The sequence below is a fragment of the Equus przewalskii genome, chromosome 12, assembly GCF_037783145.1.
Source record: "Equus przewalskii isolate Varuska chromosome 12, EquPr2, whole genome shotgun sequence".
Classification (NCBI taxonomy): domain Eukaryota; kingdom Metazoa; phylum Chordata; class Mammalia; order Perissodactyla; family Equidae; genus Equus; species Equus przewalskii.
The window spans coordinates 7,386,850-7,411,885 of NC_091842.1; the positions used below are offsets into that span (position 1 = coordinate 7,386,850).

The window sequence follows — 25,036 nt, forward strand, 5'->3', positions numbered from 1 at the left end:
GAAGTACTTATATCTGTTCAAGGAGGTTGGTGAGGAAAGACTCTAACACAGGGGGTTCTTTCTAAGTTGAGTTTTAAGGATAGGAGCTTTCTAGGGGCACAGGGGCATTTCTAGGCAGCGGGATCTGCATGGGTAAAAATCTGAAGACCTAGCTTGTTAGAATGATTTCAAGTACTTTGAAGTGCATGCAGCCACAGAGTCAAGGGAAGCTTAGAGATTGAAAGCCAATGGCTTTACTTGTAACCTTTAGGCTCACTGACAACACTGATTGAGTTATTTATTGATTTGTCACAAAATATGACCTCAAAGGAGGTCAAACTGAGAGTGCTCATGACGCTGGGCCAAGTATCAGGCTGGAGAGAGAACCAACCTTTCGAGCGCAGGTGGCCTTTCCACTGGCTGCAGCTCCAGCCCTGCCTCCTTTCCCAGCACATAAATCTTCCAGCCTCACTGAATCTCCACTGGGAGAGAAGGGAAGCTCTTTACCCACAGGCTGCAAACAGTAGCACAGACTTCTGAAAGGCAAATTCAGAAGAGAGAATCTTAGAAGGAAAGTGGCCATGGACCTGATCCCCAACTTTTCTACAGAAACCTGGGTTCTCCTGGCTACCAGCCTTGTGTTCCTCTATCTGTGAGTAACTGTCAAGGCTCATGTCCTCTGTAACCTTGGGCTTGGGGAACTAATCAGCGCTGCTTTACCTTATCTGTTTTGAAGATGAAAAGAGTTAATGAAGGAGAAGCTGCTTAATTGTTGGGTGCTATAAACACATGAGGTATTATTATTGATCTGACCCATATCTGCTGAAGGAGTACCCCCCCCCCCTCGCACAACTACCACTGATAACTGCTGTAGGTAGGAGGGTTTAGTGACATTATTTGCTCCTAAGGGTGATCTTTTGATTGACTACCAGTTTGGACATAAACTAATCAACCAGAATTCAGCAGAGGCAGTTTGTAAACACCTGGTCCTGTGCAATGAGGTCCTCCTCCCTTCTCATGGTCTGAGGGTACTGGAGGCAGGAGGGACTGGCTTTCATTTTTGTCTCACTATCTTCACCTTCCAGGTTCTGCATCTACTGAAAAAGGCATGCAGCAAGACTGGCCTGTGTCACTCAGGTGGCTTCTGCTCTTCTCCCTCTCATGGCCCAGCATCAGTTACACAAGGCACCTGGTGCTCCCTGACTTTGCTAAGGCTGGAGATTGCTTACCCTTCTCTTCAGACTTAGCTCATCCTTCTTTGCTGTGCCCCTCCTCTCAAATTCCCTCCTAAGACTCAATTCCCCTATCCTGTAATATACAGAACTATTTACTCCTCAATGAGAAATCTTTACGGTGGAGAAGACCCTGCAGAAATTTTAAAATTGTGTTCTTCTCCTTCACCTTTTCCTTCCAGCCTCTGGGATTGTTAGCATCAGTATAGAGATTTATTTTCCCCCGGATATGAAATTTGCTAGCAGCCTGCAAAGGCACAAGCCCAAAAAGCCAATTTGGATTTTAAATATTTTTTCCTTTGAAGTTACAGTACAGGAGGATGAATCAAAACCATGCATCATAGGAATTCCTTTCAATGGTGGGATTCCCTGTATCATGGAGCAGGCTGGGAGAGCATTCTTTTCTATGTGTGAGTAGGAAAGGTCTCTGCATGTCACATTTGACCTCTGTGTCAATTTCACTTTCTGAGAGTAGGAAACCGTGAACACAGATGTCAACATATGAAATATAAATCTGGTTTTAATTCTTTGAAAGAAACGTTAGGAATTCCGGATATTGTGGGAATATATTTTCGGACTGATGACATTTTAAAATTAATGTGATTTAATTTCATTCTATTTAATAGTAGATTTTTTTAAAGGAAATAAGACTATTTCCAGCATATACTTTCATGCGGCATATACTTTTTATACAGGATAAAAGAGGGTTATTGTTTCAGTATTTGTGACTAGAAAAGTGCATAAATAACCTTACCCTTCTGGGATAAAGTCAAGAACATGAATCTAGGTACAAAAATATACTTCTATGACATAGAATGTATATGTGTTTTAAAATATACCTGTCCAGCAGGTATATTAATCTCTCAGTGCAGGTGAGTAAGGAAGACTTCGGAGCCAGTGATGATATGAGAGGCCTCCACGTAGGAGTCAGGATGAAGTAGAAGAATATTTCTCATCCCTTGGAGCTGACTTCTCAGAGATACTCCTCAGTCGTGGTCCCACAGGTGGTCCCTCACAGGGTAGCAGGGTTAGCATCTCATCTACTTGAAGCTTGGAGACAGGGATGCCATCTAAATCACTCTGTTTCTGGTCTGTCTGACAGTAGGACTGTCACTAGATAGTGTCGCCACTGAACCAACAACAGCGTAGCCTCAGAGACACTGGTGCAGCCAAGAGTCAGTTGCTGCAGAGTGGACAATGCCCTCCTTAAGCCAACATAATATAAGTGTAATAAATAATGAGTGGCATTGATGTTAGCCTCTTCATTTATACCAAAGGCAGCATTACTCTATTCAAAAGAGGGAAGTTGTAAAGAAACTGAAGAATTCACCCAGCCCACCCTCTGCCTTGATATGGAACCATATGAGTTTAGACACTAGACCAGTTCTTCCCTTGGGGATCAATGTTACGGACACATTCACTCAATTGCTTGGCCTCACTTGAGTGTTCATGTAAGACATAGAAAGTGTAGAAGCAGAAATTGATTCAATTGATTTGCCATAGTTGTGATGGCAAAGGAAGGAACTGGGGTAGGACTAACTGAGTCATACACATCTTTGGCAGTCAGTTCACGTGCTTCCATCAGCTCTTCTGGAGGAAGGATCCAAAGGCCCAGCTAGGCCCAGGATGAGATGCCTCTGCTGGGTCCTTAAAACACACATCATTTCATGCAATTTTTTCGGTTTATTTGATTACATATTAAAATATTTGTTGGATTTGTACTAAATGATTTGAAACTGTACTACCTTAAAGGCTAACCTTCAAAGAAGTGAAGAAAAAGTCTTAATTCAACTCTCAGGAACATTTTATAGTTACTCATTTTGTATTGCGTTATGCATCCTATACTATCAACTGGAAGAGCCCTGAAATTTGGATGGTCCCTTATCTTTTAGCTGAAAAGATTTGTAGAGCATATTGAACCATTTATAGATAACATGCTTTTCAACCATACTTTCCTAATTTGCCTCTAGGGAGTTAGCCTTGTAGGCCCAGCAGCTTCATGGTTAAAATGGTTTTCAGCAGCCTGTTCTTCCAGTGTCTCTTCTTCCCACTCTCTGCCACCTCTCTGTAACAACAGAATGGCGAGACTTGCAAGATCCAGAGCCCCTAGTTGTGAGATTCCACACATGACACATGAAAGATGAGATGTAGACAGTCCTGACGTAGGGAGCTCAAGCCTTAATGGTTTTTTTGAGATAGCTGATTCACAGAAGCAGTAAACTAACCACTATGTGACTGACCTTCTTGAGAAAACAGAATGTCCCTGGAACTGTGCTTAGCAGATGAGTATCACAGGTGGAGGATCAGAGACCACGAGGGAAGAATAGTCTGGAAATGGATTATCTAGTCATTGGTTCCTTTATATAGTATTATTCAGGAAGCATATGGGCCACTCACCCTTCTATCTAGCTCAAGTAAACCAAATTCCCTGACAACAGAGACTTGGGGGTAGTAGAGAGTCACTCGCATTTCTACGAGGCCAATGGCAGCTTGAACATGGTTTTCATTCTGTAGAAAGAGAAAACTGGCTGCTTCAATGCCTGCATGAAGATAGATTTAAGAAGGATCACATCCTAAAGTGAGGTCAGGGCGTAGAGGGAAGGAAAAGCATAAACAGCTCTGAACAAACCGTAAGAACAACATCATGTTCATGTGAGAACATAATGTAAGAACAGCAACAGCAACATGGCTCCCAGTAACACTCTTTCATTGAGTGGAGGCAATTAGGTTAAATATCATCAGAGTAGAAAATTTTTTTTTGCTTTCTATCTAGAATGAGAATCTCCAAATTATGGGAGAGTCAACTTATTAAATCGACCTAAGTGAATTTCCTGGAAGAATTCTAGCCTGAACCTCTCAGGAGCACTCAAGTTTAAAAACATTTATCAGCATTCACTCTAGGATTGACACCATGAATGCTTCAGCTGCTTTCAGCTGCTCATCATTACTTTTTGCAAGTCTCAGTGGAGGTAGGAAAGAAGATGATGATTCAATGTAATCATTGCTATCGGAGTTGTTGTTGTTATTTATCTCCTACATGTTACCTTCCTTCCTTGACTGTTCCAGGTCTGAGTCAGGGACTGGCCAGCCTCAGCATCTATTCCACAATCCCTGTGACCTGGCTTTCTCTTTCACTTTATAGATTTGGCACCTATACACATGGACTTTTTAAGAAGCTCGGAATTCCTGGGCCGACACCTCTGCCTTTCTTTGGAAATATTCTGAGCTACCGTAAGGTATTTTTTGAGCTCCCTCTCTTGCTGCTCATATTTGCAAATCCCAGTTTAGTTCTATAGTGAAAATGTCCCTGCTCTGGAGGAAGTTCTGAGGTTCCACACTTTCTAGAAATGATGTCATATGCCCCACCCAGCACGTGGCCAGGTTTACTCCAGGACTCTGTTTTCATCTGTTATGAGTCTCAGGTTTGCCTCAGTTGGACAGCCCAGCTCTCTGGCCGATTCAGCACAGTATGTGATGTTCCAACTTGTGAGTATTGTGAAGAATATTATCTTCCTGCCAGATGCAGATTCCCAGAAAGGCAAAATGGGTACTTAGTATTGGGAGAAGAGAATGAAGGGAGTCCCCGGTAGTGGCTCATTAAGCTCTGTACTCTAGAGTCAAACTTTCCTGTTTGTAACGTAAGCTCTGGGTAGTCATTTTTTTCCCCATCCTCCTGGAAGACTTTGAAACTTCAATTAGGCAGCCCCAGAATTCACCATTGGGTAATTTGCATATACTGAAATTCTCTTAAGATCTGCTAAACCCTGGCAGTTATATTCATGGATCTAACTCATACTTTGCTACCCATGAGACCTTTTGGGATTTGAGAGATGGAACAAGAACTTTCTGCTTTACTTCTCTGTCTTCAGAAGAGGGACCCTATGGGTGAGTCTGATCAGGGAATGGATATAAGACAAGATAGTGGTTGTCTATCGACTTTAGATATTTATCGACTAATTGAGTTGGGTTTTTTTTTAAACAAAGGCAGAATCACTTATACAAAACCACTAAAATGGAGATGATTTGACAACATTATTAAAAATCTAATTTAACAGAACGGAGTATTGGTGACACATGGACTGTGAGTTTTGGTGGCACCTTTGTGGTTAATCCAGCTCTGATGCCTCTCCCAGGGCCTGGCCACTGGATGGGAGGTTTCAAGTTCACATACAGACAGCAAGCAGGCACAGCCTTGCGTGGAGGCTCCTCTCTGCCTCAGATTTCCTTTCCCACAGCCTTGAGGCTTGTTTCTCAGATCCCAATTTTCCTTATTGAGTCTTTCAGTGCTTTATTACTGGCTAAGAACTTTCATACGTTTTTCCCTCTGAAAGAGCAATAACTTCATTTCCACCTTTCCCAGATCAGCTCCTTAGTAGATGCACCCCAACACCCACATTTCTGGGACCTTCTTTTCCAGAGTTAAAACACCACAACTAAATTTAATGATAAGAAGATTCTTTTTCCTTAATTTACAGATGTGGCAGCTCAGAAGAAGTGTTTTAATTTGTACTGTCCTACATGGACTGGTAGCATCTCCCCATCCTTTCCATATTAACCTGGAAAAGTGGAAGGCGAATCCACATTGTCATTCATTCATTCACTTACTCACTTTCTTACTCAACAAAGATGACTTAGATTTATTTAAATCTGCTGGACTAAAAGAGGTCACTGTAGTGTTAAACTTCCTAATTCTGTTAGAATTCTAGGGAGAGCTCATGAGATAAATGAAAAGGATCCTTAATAGGAGATCAAAGAGGGTACAGGCCACTCTCAGTTTCCCTCAGCTTCAGATTTCTAACATGTCCATGGAGGTAATAATTCAGAGAGTTATTTGATTTCAGAGACAACAGATGCACAAGTGAAAACACTTTATAAAGAGGAGGAGTTACTTAGTATTCATAGACATGGGTAATCACTTAGTATCTATGATACTCAGAGAAATTTCTAGAGTGACTTTAAATTCTCCAATTCAAATAGCTCCTCTATTTTCTCTCCTTTCCCCTGAGATGTTTTTGCATAAGAGGTCCCTCTCACTATCAATGAAAGATAGTAAGCCCAATTGCATGGAATTTGAGTCATTTTCTTCCAAGAGACAGGTTGGGTTCAATATATTTAGATTAATCTAATTTTTTTTCTCCCTGCAGGGTATTTGGGATTTTGACAAGAAATGTTTTAAAAAGTATGGAAAAACGTGGGGGTAAGTATTCTGGAAACTTTAATTGGATAGACTTGTGGTTATAATTATGTCCTCACTGTATGTAAGACAATCTCAGTCCAGAGACTCTTTTAGAAATTTTAGAAACAGGGGAATTAAATCATACGTTATCCTACTATAGCCTTTTGAGCATTCCAAATCTTTTTCCATTTGTAGACCATTTTTACATATTTATGATCAGTGTGTCTACAATTTTCATCTATTGTTATGTCATGCATTTGTCCTGTGTTGATGCATCTTCAAAATTATATTTTTTCATGACTGAGGGGGTAGACTTTCCTTAATTATTATTTCGTCCTTATGTAGTTTCATTTCCTTTACTTATTTACTAAACTTACTTCCTTTTTATAATGAAATATTTTACACCTAGAAAAATTATGGAGAATGGTATAGGAAATACCCATATACGTACCACCCAGACTTAACAAGTGTTCCAATGTTATTTCTAACCATGATCTCCGGGCGTATGAATTCTGTAATGTCAGGATGAAAATCTGGACTTCCAGGTATGGTAACAGCAGCAGAAGCCAGTTTGTTAAATTTATTCAGCTTTGTTTCCTCAACAGGTTTTATGAAGGCCGGCTTCCTGTATTGGCTATCACAGATCCAGACATGATCAAAACCGTACTAGTGAAAGAATGTTATTCTGTCTTCACAAACCGGCGAGTACGCATCCATTTTCTTTTAATTTAAAATTGCATTTATTTATTAAATTCTTATTTAGAAATAATTATAGATTCACAGAAGTTGCCAAAAAAAAATGGTACGGGGAGGTGCCATGTCACGTGGCCTTCATCCTGATTCTCCCAATGATAATAATTTGCATAACTATAGTACAATATCAAAGCAGGAAATTGACATTGGTACTATCCACAGAGTTTATTCAGATTTCATCAATTTTATGTGCACTCATTTGTGTGTCCGTGCATGTGTTGCTATATGAAAATTTATCATTTGTGTAGATTTGTGTGACAACTACCACAATCAAAATACAGAACTGTTCCATTGCTGTAACCAAAAGTTTTTACTCTTTGATCAATGTCTCTCTTTCCCCCTCCCTAGCCTCTGATAACCAGCCTTCTACTCTCTGCTACTATGAGTTTGACTTTTTCTTTTAGATTCCACAGATTCGTGACAGCATGCAATATCCGTCCTTCTGTGCCTGTCTTAATTCACTTATCATGTTGTCCTCCAGGTTCATCCATGTTGTTGTAAATGGCAGGCTTCCCTTCTTTTTAAAGGCTGAATATATATATATATATTTTTTTAATATATATATATATATATATGAATATATGAATGTATACATATATATACACACACACACACACTGCATTTTCCTTATCCATTCATCAATCCACTTACATTTAAAGTAATTTTGGGTAGGTCAGGACTTATTATGGCCATTTTGTTCATCTGGGTGTTTAATATCCTTTTTTCCTATTTTCTCTCTTCTTCCTGTTTTCCTTTGTGATTTGACAATTTCTATAGCGACATGCTTTATTTCATTTATCTTAATCTTTTCTGTATCTATCACATGTATTTGCGTTGTTGTTGCCATGAGGCTTCTAAAACATTTTACAGCTATAGCAGTCTATTTTAAGCTGCAAACAGCTTAACTTTGTTCTCATTCAAATGTTCAATGCTTTTACTCCCCTGCACCCCTTTTTTTGTTTTTTATTTATTTATTTATTTATTTATTTTGAGGAAGATTTGCCCTGAGCTAAAACCTGTGCCAATCTTCCCCTATTTTGTTTGTGGGTCCCTGCACAGCATGGCTGATAACTGGAGTATGTCCACACCAGGGATCCGAACTTGTAAGCCCCAGGTTGCTGCAGCAGAGTGCACCAAACTTAACCACTGCACCATGAGGCCAGCCTCCCCCACCTTTTTTATTTTTGATGTCACAATTTACATCTTTTCATATTGTGTATCCGTTAACAAATTAGCTATAGTTATCTTTAATTCTTCTGTCTTTTATCCTTTACACTAGAGCTGTAAGTGATTTGCACACCACCACTACAATATTACTGAGTTCTGAATTTGATTATATATTTACATTTACCAGTGAGTTTTATACTTTCATATGATTTCATGTTACTAGCTAATGTCTTTTCTTTTTAGCGTGAAGAACTCCTTTTAACATTTCTTTTGAGGCATGTCTAGCGGTGATGAACTCTTTCTGATTTTGTTTTTCTGAAAATGTCAGTCTCTCTCCCTCATTTCTGAAGGATTGCATTTCCAGGTAAAGCATTCTTGGCTGGTAGTTTTTTCTTTCAGCACTCTGAATATATCATTCCACCTTCTCCTGGCCTTCTAGGTTTCTTCTGAGAAATCCACTCATATCCTTATGGGGATTCCTTTATAGCTCTCTGTTGCATTTTTTAGTTCAATCTCTGTAATCTAGCTTTAAAATTTCTTTTTGGTTCTTTTTTACATTTTATATCTCTTGTTGAATTTCATTTTCTTTTCATATTTTTTTCCGTTTTGGTTAAATTGTTTATCTGTGTTCTCTTGTATCTCTCCGAGCTTCTTTAGAACATTTACTTCAAATTCTTTTCAGGAAATTTGTGGATCTTCATTTCTTTGGGGTCAGTTACTGGAAGTTTATAGCATTCATTTGATAGTGTGATGTTTGTCTAATTCTCTGTGATCCTAGTTGTCTTCCAATGGTGTTTGTGCATTTGGAGAAGCAGTCACCTCTTCCCGACTTTACAAACTAACTTGGGTAAGGAAAGACCTTTGTTGTGGGTTGAGGCACACCAGAGTGTGCTGTGGCCCTCAGTCTAGTGTTTTGGGGTGTGAAGCGTGGGGATGTGGCAGCTCCAGGTCCAGGGAGGCATGGTTGGCTTGGGTAGCTGGAGTCCACACCATCACAAACTGCAGGATTCTCAGCAGCAAGAGTTGTGGAGGGTCCACAGTGGCTGTGAGGGCTATTGGGGTCTTCAGCAACACCTCCAGGTCCAGAATTGAGGGACCAAGGCAGGCACCAGTGGCCATAGTTGGTGGTGTGCACATGCTCATCTGTGGGCGCTGACTGCAGGCACGTGCACTGCAGTGGGAGCTGATGACTAGAGTTGAGGGTGGCAGAGTGCAGGTGTATGGCTGCAGGAGTTAGCTGTGGGCACAGCAGCAGTTCAGTCCACTGACAGGAGTCAAGGCTGGCTCTAGGAACCTGAGCAGCTGCAGGGGCCTGGTCTGTTGTCATGCACACACCCAGCCACAGAGACTGGGGCTGTCTTTTGTCACAGATCACAGCGCTCAGGGAGTCATTGGTGGCACTGGCTAGGGCAGCTCTGACTGGGGAGTAGTGGCACAGGGCAAAACTCAGGCAGTTGGAGTCTGAGGAGATGAAAATCTGTGGGATTATCAGCAGCAAAATCTATAGGGTGTCCTCAGAATTGAAGCTGGTTATTGGTTTCCTCAGCAGCAAAGGCTCTGGAGTCTTCTGCAAAGCAGGCCACAGAGAACTACGTCATTCCTGCCACATGGCTGATATTGGCACTCTCTGCTCTTCTTTATCGTTCCTAGGTGTCTCAAGACATGTCAGCTATGCCACTCTCTGGGTGGGTTGAAACCAAAGCAGGCCATTTGTGCAGTGCCCTGAAAGACTGGAGAAACTATTCACTTGTCCCACTGTCCTATTCCTACCAAAGGAATTCTCTTGGCCCTGATCAGTGCTGGTCTGGGGCATGGGATGATGCAGGCAAGTGAAAATACTCTCCCTACTCATTATGTGCAGTTACACTCAGTGTTTTGCTCCACTGTGTTCCTGAAGCTTCTTAAGTAGAACCTTGAGCCCTCCTGGATCTATTTTCATTCATGGATGGCTGTCTCACTGATGTTCTTTGCCGGGGCGGGGGGGTGTCGGAGGCTGGAGTTTTCTACTTGGCCATCTTAGTGAAGTCAGTCCAGTCTTTCATCATTAAGCATCATGTTAGCTGTAGGGTTTTTTTTGTAGATGCTGTTTACGAAGTTAAGGAAGTTTCCCTCTCTTCCTAGTTTTTGAGTTTTTATAGTGAATGGCTGTTGGAGATATGCATTTTAAGACAAAATAGTTTGGAAGATGAAAGAAATTCTCAAGCAGTTTGGCTTGGTAGGCCAGTCCCAAGCTGAGAAATAGAATTATCACTTTCTTTTCTTTTCTGTCTGTGGAGAAAAAATGTAATGGCAATGGATTTCCATATGATTGTACGATTTCTTCAGAATAGTAAATAGCTTACAAATCTTTTAAGTAATAACTACTATTTTTTTTAAAGAAAATCACCATATCAAGACATGTCTCTTGTTGAGTTGCTTTTGCTGTAGAGATTTGTAAAGATGAAACTGGTCTGAGGCAACATACATTTTACCAAGTCTATCTTTTACCAATCCCTTTCTATTCTGTGCAGCCCTGGAGGACGTAGTAAGTGTTATTCCTATCTCTTCCTCTGGAACAACAGTTTCCCTACCACATGAGTCATTTGCATTTAAAAGGAGATTGGAAAACAAAGGCTGGACATCACATCAGTTGACTGGGTGTCTCCTTCACCCTCACAGGAAGCTAGGCATTTGTGGTAAATATTTATTGAGCATTTATCATAGGATCTGCTCCTAAGATGACAGTCACTAAATATTTGATAAATAATTGCTGCCCATTTAAGAAATGCTATGTAACTATTGAGACCTCCAAAACTTATGTAGGGCAAAATGTCTTTTGCTTTTGAGTCTAGACTTTTGGTCCAGAGGGATTTATGAAAAATGCCATCATTCGGTCTGAGGATGAACAATGGAAGAGAATACGAACTTTGCTGACACCAACCTTCACCAGTGGAAAGCTCAAGGAGGTAAGAAATTAAGAGGGCTTTTAATTAGAAACTTAAAGAATGCATCTGGTGTCAGGTAGAAAATAAGATTGTAGTTCCTTTCCAAGGGGTATTTTGCTGAATTTGAACTCCCTAGAAGTAGTCTTTTGTTTTTGTGCCCTAGAAGAGATATTATAAGATTCATTATAAGATATCTCTTACTGCCCCATGCTTGTGAAAGCCAGGTCTTTCTAGAACGCAAGTCTCCCCCATTTAACTTTAGTTGGTGTTGTATATTGTCTAGATGTTCCCCATCATTGGCCATTATGGAGATGTGTTGGTGAGGAACCTAAGGAATGAAGCAGAGAAAGGCAAACCCGTCACCTTGAAAAAGTAAGTAGGAGTGCACCTGCTGGGATTCTGAGTTCTGTCACAAGACCCTCCAACTGCCTGCCATGGAACCAAAATTCCCACTTTTCAGTTCCTCTAGTGACTAAACAAAAATAGGTATGTGGTGTTACCCCTCAGTGGGCTACCCAAGAAGGAGATGTTCACCCAAGAAGAAGGGCGCCAAGAGATGAAGGGTCTTCTCATCTGTGTACATGAGCCAGGATTAATTTATCTGGTTAATTGCCACCTTGGATATTCTGGAAGAAAAAATTACATAGTTTATAAAGAAGAAACATGATCATACCAAGGATTTGAGTGTAGATGATATGGAATGAAAAGAAGGGGAGGTACTTGGTACCTATTGATGCGCAGTGGGTGGGGCAGGAAAGTTACAATGTGGAACCTGGAACAACTTATACACCTTCATCCTCTGCTGAATATACCAGCAAATACTAGATAATAAATCTTACCACCAATTCTCCTTCCTTCAGTTTCAAAAGAGAGAAGTCCCTATATAGGCTACAGGTAGGGTGACCATGTCACATATTCTCTAAAATGGGATTTTTAAAATTTTTTCAGGAGCAACTGGTGTAAACTGGGACTGTCCTTGGAAAACTAGGGATACGTGATCTCTTAGCTATAGTATCCCCAATTCAATTTTAGAGTGATTTGTTATTACTATTTTTTAACTAGGAACATCCACAGTTTTTATATTTGTGGAAATGAGTCTACCCTCAGGGCAACCTGAGATTACTAGAGTTGAGGAAGACTGTCTTTCAGGAGCCTTAACAGGGGTATAGAGAAGGAGAGATGACATTCCTGGCAAGTCAGAACAGGCTGCTGCTATTCTGTAATATACAAAAAAGGAATCAACTCTGAGTGTGGATACTGTGGTGAGGCAATACCAGATCAATTTCAGCTTTCTTGAGTCCTCTAGGAAGAGTCACTTATTCTACCCTTTGTTCTGCTTAGACACAGTGCTTATATACATACTGTTGCCCATACTCATAACACAGTACAGTAATTTGTCTTATTATGGGTGTCTATCCCTCTGTGACTCAGTTCCTTGAACTCAGAGCTGGGTCTAACTACCCTTAGTGTCCCTATCACCATTAGCACAGGGACAGCTGCATCAACGGCACCTGATAAACACCTTATGAATGAGTGTAATGGTAGTATAGACTCTTTAGATGATCCAACAGAAACTTCTGATGGTGTGTGGCTCTTTACCTGTCTTGCCTGTGTTTATGAATTTACATGTTCTTCTTGCTGCATATTTTGTATAAGGACAGTAAAGAGGTGATGATTTTAATTTTCCATGTCTTTCTTTCTCTCCTCAGCATCTTTGGGGCCTACAGCATGGATGTGATTACTAGCACATCATTTGGAGTGAACATAGATTCCCTCAACAACCCACAAGATCCCTTTGTGGACAATGCTAAGAGGCTCTTAAGACTTGATTTTCTTGATCCACTCATTCTCTCAATAAGTATGTGGACTACTATTTTTCTTTACTTTCCTTCCTTCCTTCTTGACTTCATTCCTTCTTTCTTTCTTTCTTTCTATAATGGCTTTATTGAGATATCATCAAATACCATAGAATTCACCCATTTAACACATACAATTCAATTCTTTTTACAACCTGAGTATTCATCCACAGGTGAATGACCAAAGAAAATGTTGTGTAAATAGGATGGAAATCCTGCCACTTGTGACAAAATGGATAGACCCTGAGGGCATTATGCTACGTGCAATGTCAGGCAAAGGAAGACAAATACTGTGTGATCTCCCTTACATGTGGGATCTTAAAAGAAAATAGCAACTAAATTCATAGAGAAAAGAAGTCAGATTTGTGGTTACCAGCTGCTGGAGGTAGAGTTGGGGTTGGATGAAGGTTGTGAGAAGATGCAAACTTTTGGTTATAAGATAAATACGTACTTGGGGATGTAAAGTACAACACAATGTCTATAGCTAACACTGCTGTGTGCTATATTTGTAAGTTGCTAAGAGAGTCAATCCTGAAAGGATGCCCTCTGCAGGCTGTGTTCTCACGGTAGGCATAGAACACGGCCCTTGTCCTCAATTCTGTGTTGGAATAGCTGATGCTGTACTTACCACATCCTAAGAGTTCACAGGGAAAAAATGTTTTGGAATACATACAATGATGAATGTTAGCAAAATTAATTGTGGTAATCTTTTCACAGTATATATATGTCAAGTCATTATGCTGTACACCTTAAACTTATTCAGTACTGTATGTCATTATACATATGAATTATAGTTCAATACAACTAAAAATGATTTTTATTATATTCTAAAATACGTGCAACAATTACTAGAGTGAACTGTTAGAATATTTTTGCCATCTCAGGAACCCTGTATGTTTTAAATACCACCCCTCCCACTCTTAGTCCTAAGCAATCACTAATTTACTTTCTGTCTCTATAGATTTACCTAGCTTGGACACTTTATATAGATGGAATCATAGAATATGTGGTCTCTTGTGACTGCCTTTCTTCATTTAGTATAATGTTTCCAAGGTTCATCCATGTTGTAGCATATATCAGTACTTCATTATTTTCATGGTTGAATGATATTCCATTGTATGGGCATATTACGTATTGTTTATCCATTCATCAGTTGATGGACATTTGAGTTGTTTCCACTTATTGGCTATTGTGAATAGTGCTCCCATGAACATTCATGTACAAGTTTTTTGGGTTTTTTTTGATACCTGCCTTCGGTACTTTTGGGTATGTACTCAGGGGTAGAATTGCTGATTATATAATTACTCTTTGTTGAACCACTTAAGAAACTGCCCAACTGTTTTCCACAATAGCTATACCATTTTATATTCCCACCAGCAATGTGTGAATGTTGTAATTTCTCCACACGTTCACCAACACTTGGGCAACACTTCTCTATCTTTTTGATTATGGTCATCCTAGTCTGTGTGAAGTGATATCTCACTGCAGTTTTGATTTGCATTTCCCTAATGCCTAGTGCTGTTGAGCAACTTTTTACATGTTTGTTGGCTAGTTCTATAACTTCTTTAGATAAATGTCTATTCAAAGTGTTTGCCCTTCTACAGTTGGGTTGTTTGTCTTTTCATTCTCAAGTTGTAAGAGGTCTGTATATATTCTAGATAAAAGTTCCTTTTCAGATATAGGTTTTGAATTTTTTTCAGTTTTGTAGGGGTCTTTTCACTTTCTTGGTAATGCTTTTCAAAGCAGAAAATTTTAAATTTTGATGATATACAATTTGTGAATTTTTATTCTATTGCCTGAGCCTATGGTGTTATATCTAAGAATCCATTGCCAAATATGAGATCATGAAGATTTATCCTTGGTTTTCTTCTAAGAGTTCTATAGTTTTCTTTGCTTAGGTCTTTGATCCATTTTGAGTTTATTTTTGTATATGAAGTGAGGTAACAGACCAAATTCATTCTTTTGCATGTGACTATCCAGTTGTCCCAGCATGATTTATTGAAAAGAGTAATTTTCCCACAGAATGGTCTTGGAATCCGTCTCAAAATTTTGTTGATAATGGACATGTAGGTTGATTTCTGGACTCTAAATTCTATTTCATTGATCTATATGTTTAATCTTATGTCAGTATCTCAATGCCTTGATTATTATATCCTTGTGGTAAGTTTTGAAATTGGGAGTGTGAGTCCTACACCTTTCTTATTTTTTCAAGATTGTTTTCACTATTCTTGGGCCCTTGCAATTCCATACAAATTTTAAGTTCATCTTGTCAATTTCCATAAAGAAGCCAGGTAGGATGCTCATAGAGTATGTGATAAAGCTGTCAATCGATTTGGGGAATTATTGCCATCTTGACAATATTAAGTTTTCTGATCCATGAACATGGGATGCTTTTCTATTTGCTTAGGTATCCTTTTATTTATTTCAACAATATTTGCAATTTTCAGAGCATAAATTTTGCAATGCTTTTTAAAAAGTCTCTTTCTAACTATTCTGTTCTTTTTGTTGTTAATATAAATGAAGTTCTTCATTTCACTTTTCAATCTTTTTTTTTTTTGCAATGTATAGAAATACAATTGATTTTGTATATTGACCTTGTATCCTTGAATGCTGCCAAACTTGTTTATTACTTCTAATAGGTTTTTAGTGGATTCCCTAGGATTTTCTGTATACAAGATCATGTTATCTGGTAATAGAAATAGTTTTAATTCTTCATTTCCTATATAGATACCTTTTATTTCTTTTTCTTCCTAATTGCCTTGGCTATAAATTCTAGTACAATGCTGAATAGAAGTGGTGAAAGAGGCATCCCTGTCTTGCTCATATCTCCGGGGAGAACATCCAGCCTTTCGCTATTAAGTACAGTGTTAGCTGTTTTTTTGGTGGATTCCCTTTATCAGGTTGAGGAAATTCCCTTGTACTCTTAGTTGGTTGAAGTTTTTTCTTTAACACAAAAGAGTTTTGGATTTTCTGAAGTTCTTTTTGTGCATCTATTGAGATGATCATGTGTTTTTTTGTCTTTTGTTCTGTTAATGTGCGGTATTATACAGCCTTGCATTCCTGGAATAAACCCCATTGGTTACCCTGTGTGCTTCTTTTTATGTCGCTGGATTGAGTTTGTTATTATTTTGTTGAGGATTTGTGCAAACATGTTCATAAGACATGTTTGTCAGCAGCTTTTTTTTTTTTTCCTGTGGTGCTTTTGTCTGGTTTAGTATCAGGATAATACTGGCTTTATAGAATTAGTTTGGAAGTATTCCTCCCTCTTCTATTTTTGGGAAGAGTTTGTGAAAAATTTTTCTTACTTCTTTTAAAAATATTTGATAGAACTCCTCATTTAAACCGTCCAGACATAACTCACTCAATTTTCTTTTACTCATTACAGGTCTATTCAGATTGTCTATTGTTTTTATTGGAGTCTCAATGGTTTATAGCATTATGCAAATTTCAAAAGTACATCATTATGTTTCAACTTGTTTATAAACAGCATCATGTTCACCACCAAAAGTTTGGCTGCCATCTGTTACCATACACATGTGCCCCTTTACCCCTTTTGCCCTCCCCCTTCCCCACTCCCCTCTGGCGACTACCACATATTGTCTATTTCTTTTTCAGTCAGATCGTGTAGTTTGTGTTTTTCTAGGAAATTTTCCATTTCATCTAAGTTTTCTGGGCATTCAATTGTTCATAGAATTTCTTCATAGTGCTTTTTGTTTTTTAATGTCAGTAGTAGTGTCCCTTTTTTCTTTTCTGATGCTCTTAAGTTGATTCTTCTCTCTGTTTTCCTTGGTCAATCTACCTAAAGGTCTCTTTGAAGCATCAGCTTTTGGTTTCATTGATTTTCTCTATTGGTTTTTATTCTCTATTTCATTAGTTCCTCCTCTTGTCTTTATTATAGTCTTCATTCTGCATGCTTTAGTTTTCATTCTTTCTTCCTTTTTCACTGCTGTAAGGTAGAAATTTAGGTTATTGACTTGAGATCTTAGTTCTTTTTAAATGTAGAAATTTGTGTTCATTAATTTTCTCTGAGCACTGCATTTGCTACATCCAGTAAGTTTTTTTTTAAACTTAAAACTTTAAAAACTTAAAACTTTTTTAAGTTTTGGTATAACATGTCTTCACTTTTAGTTTTCCCAAAGCAATTTCTAATTGCCCTTTGACTTCTTCTTTGACCCGTTGGTTATTTAGGAGTGTATTGTTTTATTTCCATGTATTTGTGAGTTTCCCAATTTTCTTTCTGTTATTTATTTCTCATTTCGTTCCATTGTGGTTAGAAAACCATCATGTTTTATTCCTCTCCTGACTCCTTTTATTGAACAGCACAATTAATTAAGGTAGCAGACTATGGTCTGGTTTATCCAAAGAAACTCTAGTCCGATAGATAAAAGGTTAAGTGGTCAAGGAATTTAATCTTGTTCTTTTTGTCACTTCAAAGATGCAAAAGGGGTCATTGATCTCACTGCTATAGTGATGGCCCCTATGTGTGGACTTTCCCTTGCTTAGCCATTAGCTAGGAAGTCTGAGCAAAGATGATGGAGGAATTGGCTTATGGTTGAGAAGCTTGGTGTCTTTTACTCTTTTGATTGGTAAAGCAAATTACAATTGCTCAAGGTGAAATTTTCATTTTCATCATGCTTTCTTTTCTCTTTTTCCCTACAGCTCTCTTTCCATTTCTTCGCCCAGTTTATGAAGCATTAAATATCAGTGTGTTTCCAAAAAGTGTAACTGATTTTTTCATAAAATCTGTAAAAAGGATGAAAGAAAGTCGCCTCAAAAATAAGGAAACGGTAAAATATGGTGGTAGTTACACGAAGCTATTCACTTTTCATAATGTATTGAGCTGTACTCAGGATTTGTGCACTTCGGTGTATTTTTTTTCTGGTGGGGAGATTTCTAGGTTTTAGGACAGGAGAGTTCTAATATTTTCAGGAAAATGAATAAGGTGGAGGATGGGGAGGGAGATAAAAAAATGAATCAGAGGGCAATGTTTAAAATTTAATAATATGCATGACAATTAGTATGTCACTGCATGAATATTGATGAGGTAAAAAATTTATCACTTCCTTTCAATAAATTATCAAAGGCTAAAAATTTCTGTTTAAAATTATTTATACTTAAATTACATTACAATTTTCCCAGATCTTATACTGGGAAAAAAAATCACTTTCATTGCAGGCCTCTTATTTTACACATTCTTTAATGGAAGCCCCCATCAGGCTACCTGGTGGAGTATAGTCTATGTTATATTTGAGCCCCCTCATAGTGGACAGAAGTCTTCTCTGGGCATTGAGGCTGCAAGATGGCTAATCCAGCTTTGCCTTCATAAGGCCTGGAGTTCAACACAAGGATGTCTACAGGTCAAGGAGAAAGGGCTGGGTACCCCCAGGATGTTACTGAAGACCATGTAGTGTTCTGAGAGGGTGAAGCATTTGAAGATGCTGGCATAAAAGCTTTCAATAAACTCTGCAAATATCAGAGAATTTATCTATGTGGGCATTCATTAAAAATTAATGCTGAAGAAAAACAGGATTGAAGTCAGGGCCTTTTTCTTGAGCAAGCAGGCATGACAGGAGCAGGCAACTCTTTGGCCAAGAAGCTGTTTTCAAAAGCCAGAAATGCTGAAGCAACATCCTGTTCCAGATTTTTAGCTGGATGTTTTTGTTTACTGGTGACTCAGGCAACACTAATCAGACTCCTGGACTTAAAGGGCCATATTTTCAGGAAACAGGTTAAGCACTACATTCCTGATATATTTCTGACTTCACAAGTGTCTTTCTGTCATTGAAATGTCTCTTTCTGCTTCCAGAACCGAGTGGATTTTCTTCAGTTGATGATTAACTCCCAGAATTCCAAAGAAATGGACACCCATAAAGGTAACCAAAGAAGGCTTCAGAGGACCACTGACGGGGAAGTGCAGGGGGAGGGAGTGGTTCTGAAAACATGAAGGGAGTTTTCCAGACAAATGACTTTTTAAACCAAACTGAAGAAAGACACATGTTCAGACATTAATAGTAGCCAGAGACACTTTCTAGAAGCATGTAGGCAGAATTTTCTTCAACGCTTGGAGGGCGACCTTATACAAGTATTTCATGCCCCAAAGTCAATCAGTGGTCTGTGGATCACCTACATCAGAACCTCTGGGGAGTTTGTTTCCTTGTCAATTATCAGGACTCGTGCAGACTCACTGAATCATAACCTTTGCCTGGAATTTGCATCAAGGCTTCAGCACAGCTGATGCCCTTTGCCCTGGTGTTGGTGACCTTAACTTGGACTCTTGGTTGAAGTTGTGTTCACTAACTTAACCTATTGTTAAATTTTATTTTTCCCTTTTTAATTAATAAGTATCTTTTGGAGGAAGCCTTTGAGAACATGTTAACATTCTGTTCCTCTTCAAATTTCACTTAGGACTTTTATCAGTGTAGATGTTTTTTGACTGAAACCATTATTACTGCAATGGTTGTTAAATGATGCCTTTCTAATTCCATCCTTTTTTCTACATTTATGAGTTGATGTTCCCTTGTAAGGGGAGATTTTCATTCTCTCCTTTACATTTGTTTGTACATTTATATCAATATGATCTCATATATTGCTAATTTACTCTCTTACACCTCTTCCTTCCTTCCTTTCTTCCTTCCTCCCTTTCTTTCCTTCTTTCTTTCTTTCTTTTTTGGAAGACTGGCCCTGAGATAACATCTCTGCGTGTCTTCCTGTATTTGTATGTGAGAAACTTCCATGGCTTGGCCTGATGAACTGTGTGCAGGTCTGCACCAGGGATCCGAACCCATGAACCCTGGGATGCTGAAGTGAGATGCACGAACTTAACCACTATGCCACTGGGGTGACTCTCCATCATTCTTGATTTTGATTCTCAAATTCTCTCAGGTTTGTCCTCTGGAAGCCCTTCCAATTGGGCTCCTCTGTCCTTTCTTTTTTCGTCCTTTTTTTAAATTTTATTTTTTCAATTGATTTTATTTTTTAGACTACTTCTAGATTCACAGCGATATTGAGTGGATAGTACATAGATTTCCCATTCAACCCCTGCTCCTTCCTCTATGATACAGTCTCTATACACCTTCTTCCACTATAAAAATCCCTCGCCAGAGTGGTACATTTCTAATGATGTATGAATCTATGTTGACACATTATTATCACCAGAAGCCCATAGGTTACATTAGGGTTCACTCTCAGTGTTGTGCTTTCTATGGTTTTTAAGAAATGTATAATGATGTATACCCATCACTATGGTATACAGATTATCCTGTGCCTTTTCACCTATCATTTTCTGACCACTGCCTTGCTTTCTGATGGAAGACATTTGAGGTTTCTCTTCTATTTCCTGTGACTAGCCCTGGAATCAACCATTTCTCCAAGGAACTCCACTTCCTTTTAGTGTAATGGTACTTAGATACCCAAATCGGGTGTCTAGGAGTGCTCATTGCTACTAGGGTTTCACTGCTTCTAGATCTTCTCAGTGGACAAAGCTAAGAACATCAAATATATTTACACAGAACTGATAAACATAAATATTTCTATATCCACCCATAACCAGTAATCTAAACATACTCTGCCTCCCTAAAACAGGACTTGATTTATAGTTTATTTCCATGACATGAATATTCCCATATAGTTAATTTAAAGCTACCAGTTGTTTGACAATCATCTCATATAATTTCTGAATATTTAATAATTGGTACTAGAGTGCAAGTATGATCTGAGTCCAGCACACTGCTATAAATACATCTATATCTATGTCTACATTTAGTTCTATCTAGCTGTGTATTATCTATCTATCTATCTATCTATCTATCTATCTATCTATCTGCCTATCTATCTGGTCCAATGCAACTCTCTGCAATGAAGAAAATACTATATATCTGCACTGTTCAATGCAGTAAACACTAGATACATATGGCTATTGAAACTTGACATGTGGCCAGTGTGAATGAAGAACTATATCTTAAGTTATATTTATATTTAAGTAGTCAAAATTTAAATTTAAATTTAAATTTAAATAGACACATATGGCTACTATATAGGAGAGCACAGCTCTAAACTTTGAGTATCATGAGGTTCATGTTAACCGATGGCAAGTTTTTGATAGTTGAATTTACTGACAACAGCATCACAGAAATCATCATTGGGAGATCAGAACTCTGTAGACCTTTTTTACAGTCATTTTGTAGTGTTTTAGTTGTAAAATACATGTTTGGGGAAGGTACCATGCTTATTTCAGTATTCTGGGTGTCTAAAGGTCCTAATCCAGTTCCAGTCAAATCGATTAGACCCTGACCATGCTTAGTTTCTTCCAGGAGAAGGTCAAAAGGGAAGACAACTTCGTATCTCAAGGACCATTTACTGAGCATAAAGTAGAGCCAAACAGAGCCTGCATGTGCTGAGGAAGATGACAGTCAGGCCATGATTGAATAAGTATTGTAGTTCCACACAATGGATCATATTTTTCTATGTCTTATGCTGGTTAATGCCGTCTATTGACACCATTTGTCTTCTGCTATTTTAATGCCATTGGTTAGACTATGGTCAATCACCACTCTTCTAGTGTTTTTTTTTTTTCTGTCTCTGTAGCTTTGGTACATATCTTGGATCTTCCATTCAAAGACTTTACCCAGGTCTTCCATTACCTGATGCCTCTCAAGGTGCTATCCATGCTTCTCAAGCTAGGTTGTACACACAAACCACCATACCTTATGAAAGTTCAGATTTTGATTTGCTAGTTCTAGGGTGGGCGTTGAATTTCTGCATTTTTAATGAGCTCCCAGATGTTGCTGATGCTGCTGTGCCATGGACCACACTGAGTAACAGGAGTTTATCTGTAGTCCAACATTATTCTCTTAAATTCCCTGAAACATGTTTAGAGGCAACATCCTTTAGTTTTCTCTACAATTAAGCCTTAGTATTGCAGACTCTCTTAAAAGAATTCAAACTATATTTTATCTAGCATAATTTAAATTTTTCCTGGGGGAGAATGCTACCCTACATTACTTGTAGCTAAAGTACTTTTAGGATTCTCCAAGGGACTTACTAATATCAGTGTATATGTTAGATAGGAATGGTATCTCTTGGAAATTACCCAGCTGTGTTGGTGGGAGTGTGGCATAACCAGGAGAAAAGACCAAAAATACTATAGACCCTTGAAAAACTGGATTAAGACCATTTTGGCCTTTTCTTGGTTGTGTTAGATAGACACCAGAGTGCAAACCATTCCCAGTTTGACTCAGAACTACTTTTCTATTTTTTTCCCTAGGGGTTGGGGAGTTTCATTTGGATTTCTAATCATCTGAACTGTGATGTTTTATATTTACATAATTTACTTAAAATAACTTTCCTCTCCTTTTAGCTCTGTCTGATCTCGAGCTTGTAGCCCAATCTATTGTGTTTATTTTTGCTGGCTATGAGACTACGAGCACTTCTCTCTCCTTCCTTATGTATCTTTTGGCCACTCACCCTGATGTCCAGCAGAAGCTGCAGAAGGAGATTGATGTGACTTTCCCCAATAAGGTGAATGGATGTTACTTGGAGTGGGGGGGGGGGGAGGTGAAGCCTTAGCAAGAATGTCTCTTTACCACTTCCTAAGAGAAATTTGCAAAAAGAGTGTGTCAATTCTTACACGTGTGCTCTTTAGGAAGTGTGTAAAGAGACAAAAAAAAAAAGGGGGGGGAGAGAAATCTAAGTAATGTATGCTACTCACATAAATATAAGATCTTTGAAAAAAGTGCCGGTCCTAGTGTTCCCACAATAATACCAAGTAAAAATCACAAAATCTCGGTGGCATCTAACAATCAGCATTTATTTGTCAAGTTTCTGGATAGTTATCTGTGTTGATGTTGGCTGGACTTGACTTGTTCTGGCTATTGTCTGATCTATGCTGGCCTTAGATAAGCTGGATAGGCTGACTCAGTTCTGCGTGTGCCCCACATAGTTCTCATACTCCATAAAATTAGCCCGGACCTGTTCTTCTTAGGGCAATGGCAGAGTGCAAGAGGAAAAAGCACAATTATATGGGTACCTTTCAAAACCGTGCTTGCATAACAGTTCGCCAACATTCCATTGGTTCAAAGCAAGCTACATGGCCACCCCAAGAGTCAGAATTGGAGGCCCCACAAAGTTAGGTGGCAAAGGGCATGGACACAGGAAGGGGTGAATTGGGACTATTAGTGCAATCTACCACGATGGGTAAACTTTGCAGACTACGAGAATCCTGGTATACAGGGAAGAGCACAGTGTAGGAAAAGGAAGACATGACTTTCCTGAGTGTGGTTTTGGACAAGTCTTATGATCTTTCTCAGTCATAGGTCCTTCAGATGTAAAGTAAGGATACAGTTTAGGGCTTACCAAAGTAGAGATTCTTTCTTTTATCTGCTTAAGCCCATATTGGGATTCTTTTCATTGCAATATAATGAAAAGTTCACTTAGAGACGGAGACGAGCTAAGCATTTTGTTCTCCCTTTTTTATAGTAATAATTACAAGGACAATAACAACACAAATAGCCAACATTTGCTTCTTAGTATACATGTCTCTTTTAAATGATTTCTATTTATAAATGAACTTAATATTCATAAAATGCCGTATTAGTCTGGATAGGCAATCTTATGCCTCACTAAGGGATTAGCCCTCAATATCAGTGGATTTACATAGCAAATGTTTACTTCTAACTCACATTTACATTTCCAACTGGACCCCAGTCGAGGATGGGAGTGGGAGTCTCTGCCCCACATAGCACTCAGAGATACAGGTTGTACATCTCTACCTTCTTATAGCTGGTTATATGGAACATGAGGCCTTCCTATTGGCTGAGGAATAAAGAAGTAGATTGTTGCTCACTGGCTTTTCAAATGTTTTTTCCCTGAACTGACATACATCACCTCGGCTCACAGCCCATTGGCAAATGTGATTTCCCCCAAGTTCAATGGGCTGGGAAATGTAGGGGACACATGAATGTTGGATAAGCAGTGATGTCTCTGCCACACCACCTTATGAAATGTCAGCTCTAATTATATCCATAGAAGATATCAGAAGACTGAACTACAGAGAAATGAAAGAACTTTCACATGCTAGTCATATAACCAATCATTTAATAAGGTGTCTGGCTCCTGAGCCAAACTCTTAACCTCTACAATATTCCATCTTCAATATAATACCAGGTGATAGCTCATATTGTCCGCACTGTCTTAAGATCTCTTCCCAAACTGAATTTCTTTATGATGAGAAGAGACCTGGCGGAAGTGGGGCTGAAGTGTGTTGTTTAGATTTTCAGAGTTTATAGTCAAATCCTGAAGGGCCAACCAGGAAACCGTTCCAATACCAGAGGGTAGGGCTGAGAGTAAAGTTCTTGTTACACCTTTTCCTAGAAATGAAATTGTGTGCCATGGTATCACCCATCTTAACCTTTTTTGGGTCATGTTTGGTTTAGAAAGGAACAGGTTTCTTCCCAAATTACTTATAGAGTTTTTATATAATAGAGCACATATCTTAAAATTTTATATATATAACCTAAAGAGTTAACAAGTAGTATTTTTCAACTAAAAAACCTTAAGTTCAATAGGGAATTGCCTTTTTTATACATTCTCTTTCCTTGGTGCAGGTGTGTGGTCTCTCTTTTGAAAGAAAACAATGACTTGGGCATATTTCACTTAAGAGTAAATGTTATAGTACATTAGTCACATTTGTTCACAAGAGAAAGAAGAAAAGCCAATCTGATAGACGTGCTAATGTGAGGGATTTCAGGCCTTGTATAGAGGATTGTCCAAATGGTCTTCCATAGTCAAAAATACTCCACACATCTCAATGGGCCACTGAACAGGTCAAAGGACATGTAGATATTAAAATGCCTAGGAATGCTAAGGTACTTTATCAAAATAAATTAATCTTTTGTGCACCTAACACTTTCAATAACACTGTAGAGCCTGCGTGGAAAGTTGATCCTAAATCTT

At 38.7% G+C, this 25,036-nt stretch overlaps 1 protein-coding gene across 5 annotated transcripts in view; it reads left to right on the top strand.

Moving 5' to 3' along the window:
- The first annotated feature begins 320 nt into the window (after window positions 1-320).
- LOC103566374 (cytochrome P450 3A12-like) overlaps window positions 321-25,036 on the top strand; it is a 37,061-nt gene continuing 12,345 nt past the window's right edge. The window contains exons 1-12 of one of the 5 annotated variants that reach the window (XM_070567613.1): window positions 461-631; window positions 4,354-4,447; window positions 6,356-6,408; window positions 6,993-7,092; window positions 9,958-10,132; window positions 10,818-10,982; window positions 11,139-11,252; window positions 11,515-11,603; window positions 12,941-13,089; window positions 17,747-17,874; window positions 18,894-18,960; window positions 22,443-22,603. In XM_070567613.1, coding sequence (XP_070423714.1) covers window positions 11,160-11,252; window positions 11,515-11,603; window positions 12,941-13,089; window positions 17,747-17,874; window positions 18,894-18,960; window positions 22,443-22,603 — 687 coding nt within the window. In that variant the 5' untranslated portion in view covers window positions 461-631; window positions 4,354-4,447; window positions 6,356-6,408; ... (2 more) ...; window positions 10,818-10,982; window positions 11,139-11,159. Of the gene's footprint in view, window positions 632-4,353; window positions 4,448-6,355; window positions 6,409-6,992; window positions 7,093-8,218; window positions 9,155-9,957; window positions 10,133-10,817; window positions 10,983-11,138; window positions 11,253-11,514; window positions 11,604-12,940; window positions 13,090-17,746; window positions 17,875-18,893; window positions 18,961-22,442; window positions 22,604-25,036 lie in introns of those variants that run through there. The other 4 variants (XM_070567610.1, XM_008542764.2, XM_070567614.1 and 1 more) reach the window with 4 other exon arrangements.